General features: G+C 54.1%; 1 protein-coding gene across 14 annotated transcripts in view; it reads left to right on the top strand.

Moving 5' to 3' along the window:
- Nucleotides 1-9835, top strand: part of TNS1 (tensin 1) — a 244980-nt gene that overhangs the window by 143522 nt on the left and 91623 nt on the right. For 13 of the 14 annotated variants that reach the window (XM_042244214.1, XM_042244212.1, XM_042244211.1 and 10 more), the window contains 5 exons: nt 1973-2022; nt 4212-4383; nt 7423-7473; nt 8507-8629; nt 8984-9048. In XM_042244214.1, coding sequence (XP_042100148.1) covers nt 1973-2022; nt 4212-4383; nt 7423-7473; nt 8507-8629; nt 8984-9048 — 461 coding nt within the window. Of the gene's footprint in view, nt 1-249; nt 592-1972; nt 2023-4211; nt 4384-7422; nt 7474-8506; nt 8630-8983; nt 9049-9835 lie in introns of those variants that run through there. The other variant, XM_060411272.1, reaches the window with a different exon arrangement.

Below are 9835 nucleotides of genomic sequence, written 5' to 3'. Positions count from 1 at the left end.
CTATTTATAGCAGGGTGGCCCTGGGGCCTGGAGCCAGGCCTAGGGCCTGGGGAGGTTCATCGTCTCCTCATCAGGGACCGGGGAAACAGAGACAGATGAAGTGTCGGGTTTCTGCGTTCCTCTGAGCGGGTAGTCTTGGAACAGCCTGGTTTGGGTCTTGAAAACCAAACACAACTCAACCCCTCCTTACTGCCCGCACCCCCCCAACTTCCCACCCCCCAACTCCTCATGCCTGACTCATGCAAACCCAAGTCCTCGGGGCCAGGAGAGCTGTGGAGACAGAGAAACTTCCCGCTGGACAGCACGACTTGGCTGTTTCCTCCTCCTGCTGCCTCTAGGCTGAGCTGTTTGGGGCTGTGCTGCAGCCCCAGGCTCTGGCTGCAGCCTTCTTGCGAAAGGCTGGATGGAGAGTCCTCCTCTTAGGGGGGCTGCCCTGACTTGGGGCTCAGCTGGGTGCGGGGTTGCAGAGCCCACCCACCCCTGGCTCGTTGGTGCTGTGTGGAGAGGGCCAAAAGGGGCTTCTCTTCTTGGGGCCCCAGTGGTCCTGCCCGGAGTCTGAGGATGAATCCTGCTGGTTGTCAGGACTTGGGGGTGAGTTGCTGTAGCCTCGGTTTCTCCTGCAGCTTGGTGGTCATGAAAGGCTGGTTTAGGGGAGGCTCAGGCATGTTTGGAAGGTGTCAGTGGGCTCAGAGGGCCCTGGCTGGGAGTGTCCAGGTAGGGCTCCGATTCTGCATCAAGTGAGGTGGATGAAGGGATGGGTAGCAGCTGGTGATGCAGGATTTTGCTTTTCTATAGAGGTAACTGTTTGGTTGTGTCTGTAACTATCCTTTTAATTGTACTCGATGTAATAATGGTAAGAATGTCCAAGGGCCGGATATGCATAATTCTCTTTACTCTTCAAATAACCCCATGAGGATTGTTGCATCTTACTCGTGACATTGGGGCTTCCCTGGTGGCTCAGATAGTAAAGAATCTGCCTGCAGTGAAGGGCACCTGGGTTCGATCCCTGGGTTGGGAAGATCCCCTGGATGAGAGCATGGCAACCCACTCCAGTATTCTTGCCTGGAGAATCCCCGCGGACAGAGGAGCCTGGAGGGCTACAGTCCATGGTGTTGCAAAGAGTTGGAGATGACTGAAGAGCGGCTATACACAGCACTCGTGACATTACAGAGGCTCAGAGCATTGAGTAGCGAGCGCAAGGCTGTCCAGTAGGATGCTGCTCTGATCCTGCTCTGATCCATACAGTTCCCCTGAGATGTTTTGGACACCAACTTGGGTCCATTTGCCTAATTTTGTACCAGTCGACAACCCTAGAGATGGGAGCAGATGAGGGAGGTGACAGACAATGGGCAGTGGGTCCTTAGAAGCATGATTTGCTGCCTAGCTCTGGTTGGTACACACCGTGCCTGGTGGCTTCTTGTCTCAAAACTTTTGACTGACCTGGTGTTGCTGCTTTAAAGGAGAGGCTTGTGGGCAGCTGGTGGTCAGAGGAGAAATGTTCAGAGCTGGACGGAGGGGTGCTAGCGCTCTCATCTTTCCTTCTTTCATGCTTGAATCTCTGTTCACCACTTGGCATTACTGTTCCGATATCCAGCACATCAAGGTGAAATGAGTGTCCATCAATTTAGTACTGTTTTATTGAGTGTGTACTCTGTGTAGGTGACACCAGCCCAGGCCTGGTGCATTTCTGGGCATTGGGGATTTTTTTTCCTTGCCCGGAGGGAGGAAAGCGCTTCCCCTCAGAGGCTTGCAGGCGCACAGGCACACTCACGCGGGATTGGCATCGATTGCTTTTGGCTTTGAGTTGCTGTGTTGCTGGGGCTTTAGGGCGCCTGGGCTGGAATGTTGGCAGAAGCAAAAGGAAATTTGTGTTTGCCCGTGGCCCTGACCACTTGCGTGGACAGCTCTCTGCTGCTCTCCTGCCGTCCAGCTGGTCCCCATCCTAACGCTGCTCCTCTCTTCTCTTTCCCAGAGTTCCACCAGAGTTACACCAAGTGTCCAGCCTCATCCCCAGCCCATCAGGTATGCCTCAACTATAGGAGGTAGGCTGTAGGGGGCAGGCAGTGAGGTCACTTTGGGTATTCCCAGCAAGTCATGTCTTTGAGTCTCTAATGCCAAAGTCATGGAGCCACTGGTCGGGAGCATGGCAGACATGGAAGCTACAGCAAGAGGATGTGGGTAGATGCCACTGGGAATCAGTCATGTTTTGAATTCTAGTTTGAAGCCAGTCCTTGAGCTGGATTCTTTATTTACCTGCATGATCTCATCTAGTCCTTGCAACAACCCTGCAGGGTAAGTATTTTATCCCCATTTGACAGATGAAGAAACTGGGTCTCAGGGGAATGAGGCAACTTGTTAAAGGTCATGCACCCACCAACAGGCAGCACTTGGATTTGCCTTCAGGACTGGCTGGCATTGAGGCCCACGCTAGATACTGTTCCTTTCCGTGAGCAGTGGCTTCTGATATTCGAGGGTCATTTATAAAAGGAAGGTTCTCTGGCTGGTTGGGCTGATGGGGGCTGGGGCAAGGCGACCATAGGGAACTCATCCAGAGTTACTTTGTCCTGGGTCCAGGTTCTCTGATTTTTTTGGCTTCCTTTGCCTCTCCTTCATCCGAGGCTTCTGAGATGAGTGAGAATCTGGCCCCAGGGATCTGGAGCCCCAGCCAGAGAGGGCTTGGTGTGTAGCTGAAGCTCCCAGTGGGCTGCAGACCCTCTGCTAGCTGTCTACAGAGAGTGGAGGGCCCCCGTAGCAGATCCGTTCTCCCTTGTAGCTAAGAATCGGTGGGTGCAGAGTGCGATGCTGATATTGTCCAGGTGGTGGCGCTGTTCTGCCTTCAGTAGGAGCCCCGCCCCCAGAGGCTGCAGGACCAGGAATGATCAGGACTCAGAGGCCAAATTCACAGTGGGCTCCCAGCACACTGGCATCTCTGTCACCGCGTCCCAGTCACCGTCCCCATGGAGAAGCTGTATGTCACCTTTGGCTCTCCTGTCTCCAAGCCCCATCTATACAGTTGGCTCAGAACTAACCCTGGAGATTTGGATTCTGCCCCAGTTCTTGGTGTCCTGGGGCTGTACACCCTACTGCCGCCCCATCACTCTGAAACACCCTAGTGGTATCCCTCCCACTGCCCCTCCAGTCCCAGCTTTACCTGGAGATAGTGAGGGGTTATCAACATGAGTGTGGTCCATCTTGAGCAGTGAGGGGAAACAGGAGGCTGGTGATGGGGTAAGAACAGTATGAGGTGCCCCTAGAAGCCGCTGAGGGGCTTTGGAATGCATTGCCAATTTCCCAAAACCTCTTCCCTGTCCCGTCAGCTCACCCTGGACCCTCCTCTGGAAGAGCAGCTGGGTGAGGTGTAAAGGTGTGAGCCCTCACTGAGCTCTCACTCAGTGCCCGGCCCAGGCAGCTTCCTACCTCTCTTAGGAGCTCAGATGGCACTGGGATGTCTAGGGGTCCCCTGCCACTGCGGCAGCATCCTCAGCCTCCTGGGCCCTTAGAAACCAGGGAGGTCACTGGCAGGAAGCAGACCCGGAGGCGGTGGGAGCTGCCAGAGGTTGGGAGAGAGCCAGCGAACAGAGGGCAGGAGTCAGCCTGCCTCCAGGGAGGGCTGGAATGTGCGCTGTGGTCTGGCTTACCTGGAGCCCAGATGAGCGTGTCACCTGAGCTGCCCCTGCCCCTGAGGGCCTCCCCGCCCACGCCACAGCTCAGAGCAAGCAGAGGGCGGTGGAAGGCTCAGCTCTGGGATGCAAGAGCCCTCACTTCGGGCTCTCCTTCCTCTCTGGAGCTCTCCCTGGATCCTTCGAGAAGCTTCTGCCAGACCAGGTGGCCGCCATATGTTGGGAGGCTGAGCTGGACTCCTGGGCCCTGGCTGGTTCTGGCGCTGGCTCCGACCTGTGGGATCACAGGTTGAAGGCGAAGCCGACAGGGTTGTTGAGCACCTAGGACTAATGTCATCAATCTTTGTTTCTGAAATGGTCTGAGATCCTTGCCGGCTTCTGCCCAGCTCTGTTCTCCCTGGCTCTCCCAGACTGGCCTTGAGGGCTACACTGGCCTTGCCCTGGGGAAGCTTCTGGCTGTGGCTCAGAGTCAGGAAGCAGCCAAGCCCTCCTGGGTTAGATCTAGGGGCCGTGTATGGTGTGGAGGGGTGCAGGTTCCTGGACCGCGTCCTGGGGGCCTGGATTCTGATCTGCTGCCTGCTGTCTCCCCAGAAACATGAGTATGAGCCGGACCACGGAGGACAGCTGTGAGCTGGACCTGGTGTACGTCACCGAGAGGATCATTGCCGTCTCCTTTCCCAGCACAGCCAATGAGGAGAACTTCCGGAGCAATCTCCGCGAGGTGGCCCAGATGCTCAAGTCCAAACATGGAGGCAACTACCTGGTGAGGATGGGTCCCCGCCCACTGGTCCAGGGCCCCATCCTTTCTGCGTGCCACCTCTTCCTGCTGGAGTCTCATCCCACCCGCCCCTGCGCCAGCTCTTCCTCCCCTCTCCTCTCACCTGCCCTTGACCTCAGGCGTCTCATGGTCTGAGTCCTCACTCATTGTCCAGCTGTCCTCTGAGGAGAGTCTCTGTAGCTGGGACACGGCATCTGAGCCAAGTCGTACGTGTGTGTGCTTGTCCCAGTGTGCATGTGTATGGGTATGTGTGGTTTGTGTGTGTGTGCTTGTGCATGTATGTGTACAAGTGGGGTGTGTGTGTGCATGTGGTGTGTCTGTACGTGTGTGTGCTTGTGCGTGTATGTGTACAAGTGGGGGGTGTGTGTGCATATAGTGTGTCTGTACGTGTGTGTGTGCTTGTGCTTGTGTGTGTATAGGTATGTGTGCTTGTGCGTGTATGTGTACAGTGGAGTGTGTGTGCTTGTCCTTGTGTGTTTGCATGTGTATGGGTATGTGTGGTTTGCATGTGTGTGCTTGTGCGTGTATGTGTACAAGTGGGCTGTGTGTATTCATGTGGTGTGTCTGTACATGTGTGTATACGTATGCATGTTTGTGTGTATATGTGTACAAGTGGGTTGTGTGTGCATGTGGTGTGTCTGTACATGAGTGTGTATAGGTATGTGTGTTTGTGTGTATATGTGTACATTGTATGTGCATATGGTGTGTCTGTATGTGTGTGGGTGTACGTGTGTGTTGACCAGGAGGAGGGACGCTCATGGTGACGCTCATGTTATTGAGCATCTGTGATGATCCAGGCCCTGGCCTAACTCCTTCCCACGTATTTAACATCACGACTGCCCTAGGAAGCAGCTACTGCAGGAGCACAGAGAGGTGGGGTCTTTGCCTGAGGTCGCAGTGTCAGGAAGTGGCAGAGGTGCCACACTGTCAGCGCCTCTGAAAGTCCTAGGGCAGAGCTGTGGCAGGGTGTGTTTTAAGGGACCTCGTGTAGCTGAACAGAGAATCGTACTTGGGACAGGAGAATCTCCCAGGAAATGTGGAGGAGGTTATCCCCGACTCCTCACCCACTATGGGGGTCAGAAAGGCTGGCCAGGGGATTGGAGCTCTCCTGGCCCCAGAGGAGGGCTCAGGCCCGCTTTATAGGAAGGTACGTGGGGCTGGCCCCACAGACCGGCCATGCCCTGGGGAGAGAGCAGAGGCAGGGGCTAGGGGCTGTGTCAGGCCTCCAGGGCTGCTGTAACTAATTCCCGCAAATTAGGTGGCTTAAGACAACAGAATTAATTTTTCCACAGTTCTGGAAGCTAGGAGTCCAAGTCAAGGTGTCACTGAGGCCGTGCTCCATCTGAACCCTGTAGGGGAGAATTCTTCTTGCCTTCTCCCATCTTCCAGTGGCTCCTTGGCTTGTAGGCGCCTTGCTCTAGTCTCTGCCTCCATCGTCACATGGCCTTCCTTCTTCCCCATGTCTGTGTGTCCTCTCCTCTTCTTATAAGGACACAAGTCATTGGATTTGGGGCCCACTCTGAACGCAGGATGATCTCATCACCAGACCCTTGACTACTTATATCAGCAACGGACCTGTTTCTAAATAAGGTCACATTCTGAAGTTCTGGGTGGACATGAATTTTTGTGGGACACCATTCAACCCTCTATAGAGACCCATCCATCAGCTATGTTGGATGTTGTTAAGAGTTTGGCTTTAGGGACTTCCCTGATGGGCCAGTGGTTAAGACTACACAATTCTGCTGCAGGGGACATGGGTTTGATCCCTCGTTTGGAGACTAAGATTCCACATGCTGCATGGTGCAGCCAAAAAAAAAAAAAAGACATCCATTTTTAAACAGAAAGTTCTATGCTGACTCTGCTCTTACTAACTATCTGATCTTGGAACTTAGCCTCACTAAGCCTTAGGATACCATCTGTAAAATGGGTCTAATGACATCTATTTCAGAGGTTGTGGAGAGAATTAAGGCAGCTTGTTAAATGTCAAGTCCTTAGTGTGGCCTGGCTGTCTGTGTGTACCCAAGTGGTAGCTGTTGTTAATGGCATAAAGCATATTCCTTTATGGGACTCAAGAGTGATATAATGTCGTGGTTTAGTCGTTAAGTCATGTCTGACTCTTGCGACCCCATGGACTGTAGCCCACCAGGTTTCTCTGTCCATAGGATTCTCCAGGCAAGAACACTGCCATTTCCTTCTCCAGGGGGTCTTCCCAACCTAGGGATTGAACCTGGGTCTCCTGCATTGCAGGCAGCCTCTTTACTGACTGAGCCAGCAGGGAAGCCTGTGAAGAATGGACCAGAAGCCATCTAAGGTCCTGCCCAATTTCAGGAGTCCAGAGTTCCATGAGTCTCTGCTGACCCTTCCCTGCTCTGTCCCACCCATTCCAGACCCTGTGGTCCTCTTCTCTCCCCAGGAGACATCACAGGGGCCTTTGAGTTTCCCAGGCCTTGAGGTGGATGTTGGGAGTTCTGCCTGCCTCCTCCAGAGATGGAAGACAGGAATTCAGAGACAGGGGGATTCCTGTGGGATGTGGTCGAGTGTCTGGGGATGTCTCCTGGGAGGTCAGGGACCTGAGAGGGTCCACCCAGCATGGTTTGCACCCTTTGATAGAGGGTGTCTGACCACAGAGCAGTTGCATCTCCATGGGGTGAGTTTCTAAAGGCACCATGTGAAGTAGAAACCAGAGATGGCCAAGTGCCTACCAGTTGCCACCACTGGATCTCCATACAGTGTGGAGAGACGCCCACCTTAGTGGCGGCCTGTGGGGCCCAAGACAGATTCCATCCCCTTCTCACCTTCAGTTCAAGATGTCTGCTCATCCAGGGGTGGGGCTGAGTGTCTACAAACCTGTCTCTGTCTCCCTGTTCATCCTGAGAACTTGTAGTTGGTTCCCATCAGTCAGTGTGTGTCTGGTGGGGCTTCATGTGTGTTCATGTAGTAGAATTTCCAGCAGGGAAGACAGAGAGAGAGAGAGAGAGAGAAAGGGCCAACCTTCTCACAACCTCTTCCTTTTCCTCCTTCTAGCTTTTCAACCTCTCTGAGCGGAGACCTGACATCACAAAGCTCCACGCCAAGGTGAGCCTGGGGCTGTTTGGGGGTTTGTTTGGGGGAGTTCTCCTTGCCTGGGCTCCCTTCCTCCAAAGATCCCATGTTAGAATCTTGGAGGAAAGTGCTGTGACTGTTTGCAAAGCCTGTTCAAAGTCACTGTGCTCCTTTCTCTTTGGAAAACAAAATACACATAGCGCTTCTGTGATGCAAATTACAGAAAGCAAAGCTCAGTACAGTCATTTCCACCCAGGCCTGCCTCTGGTGGTGTGCACACAGAGCCCCTGGGGTGGGGGTGCGGTTGTGGGATTTTAAGTCTTACTGACGAGTCTTCTGGATTTGCACCGGCTGGGAATTGCCAGTGCAGGCTTCCATAGCCAGAGTTCTTTCACTTGCTGTTGAGTGAGCCAAGTGTGGAGGGGGCTCTGCGTGTCGCTTCAGGCCCTGGAGTTCAGTGACCATCGCTGTGTGACCTTGGGTGGGCAGCAGAGATCTCTGGGCTTTGGTTTGTGTGTCTAAAAGTGGATGGGCTGGATTAGATGAGCTCTCTGGGTCCTTCTGAGCACAAGTTTTCTTGTACTTTAAAGTTCTGTGAGTTAAAGTTTGAAGGAACCTGATGACTGCTATTCAGGTCTACTCTCTGTCCCACTCAGGCCTCTTTTGGCCTGAAAACTTGATGCTTTGTGTGTCCAGGGCCTGGGAAAGAGCTGTGATCAGCCTTCAGCTTTCCTTCTTCCTCCCTGAGCGAGCCCCTGGGGTCTGTGGGAGGAGAGCTTGTCTTAAGGTCAAAGTCGTGTGAAAGGGACCTGGAACCTTCGGGGGCGCTAAGCCTTTGCTTTATACACATGTGAGAAACTGGGGCTGGGGCAGGGGCGGGGACTAACCTGAGGCCCCACAGGGAGCCTGTGTCAGAACAAAGTCTTGGACCAGTGTCCTCGGCCTCCACACCCCTGCCTCCGTGCGGGGTTGATGGGCAGGGCAGGAACTAACGTCCTTTCACTGTCCCCCACCTCTGTTGGCTCTCTGCGCTACTGCCACTTCTGACTCGTGGCTTGGGCCACAGGTACTGGAATTTGGCTGGCCCGACCTCCACACCCCGGCCCTGGAGAAGATTTGCAGCGTCTGCAAGGCCATGGACACCTGGCTCAATGCAGACCCCCACAATGTAGTCGTCCTACACAACAAGGTCAGAGCGGGGGTGGCAGCATTTGTGTGTGTGAGAGTGCATGTACCTGCCCGTATCACTGGATTGTGTGAGAGTGCAAGTTTGTGTCTATTCTCCTTCTTGGGGATAATACATTCTGTCTGGGGTGGCACCCATAAGAAATGGGGGCTACCAGCCTGTGGGGCCCTCAGGTGTGGTGGATAATCAACTGTTTCTTCTTTTTAAGATTCAGCCCCACCTGCTTCCTCCCTCCTCCTTTTCTGTCTGAGCCACAGCTCCTCTCTCCAACCCCTTTTCTTCAAGGCTTCTGGTTGGGCTCTGGGGTGGGAGGGCCAGCCTTAACAGTGAAGGCTTTTGTGTTTGGGGCTCTTTCAGGGAAACCGAGGCAGGATCGGCGTTGTGATCGCGGCTTACATGCACTACAGCAACATTTCTGCCAGGTAAGAGAACCTGAGTGTCCTGTTCTCAGAATGTTGACAGCAGGACCCCTTTCCCCACCCACCCAGGGCCTCGCTCTTCCTTGGGATTGGAGGATGAGGACAGAGGAGACAAGAGGTGCTGAGGACAGGGTGAGGAGCTCCCAGAAAGGAGAAAGTCCCTGCCCACAGCTCTGGGGTAGGGGCCCTTGGACAGAGGGCAGCATACAGCAGAGACCACGCTCCTATCTGGGGCTGCAGTGGTGGGGGGTCAGCTGTGGGAGGCAGGCCCTGCATGGGCACCCCATCCAGCTGGCTTCTTGGGGCCACTTTCCTTTGCCAAACTGCCTTCTATTTACCCCAAAGGGCAGTGAGGGCATCACAAGGAAATGTTGGAACACATCTGGGTGCAGCTGAGCCACCTAGACGTTTTCTCATCCATGCCCCTGCCTCTGGCCATCAGGGGCTTCTTCCCACTTTGGAGTTTGCAGCAAGAACAGGAAACAGCCAGCGGATGGGTTCCATTCTGATTCGGCTTTGCAGAGAGGCAGAGGAGTTGCTCCATTCATTTTGTCATTTGACAATGGTTATGGAACAGTCACTGTGCAGGCTGTTCTAGGTGCTGAGAATAGAGCAGCGGGCAAAGGTGGGCCACTGCCCTCATGAGTGTTAAATAAGTGAACAAACACATCCCTAAGAACAGGAGGCAAGTCCTCTGAGAACAGAGGCTGAAGCAAGACGGTGGGGAGGGGAGGTCTCTCCAGGAGGTGATATGTGAGCAGAGACTGGAATTAAGTGGCTGGAGGCTGGG

This window comes from Ovis aries, chromosome 2 (assembly GCF_016772045.2).
Source record: "Ovis aries strain OAR_USU_Benz2616 breed Rambouillet chromosome 2, ARS-UI_Ramb_v3.0, whole genome shotgun sequence".
Taxonomy (NCBI): domain Eukaryota; kingdom Metazoa; phylum Chordata; class Mammalia; order Artiodactyla; family Bovidae; genus Ovis; species Ovis aries.
The sequence above is the reverse complement of the archived record's forward strand: the minus strand, read 5'-3'. Positions and strand labels throughout refer to the sequence as shown.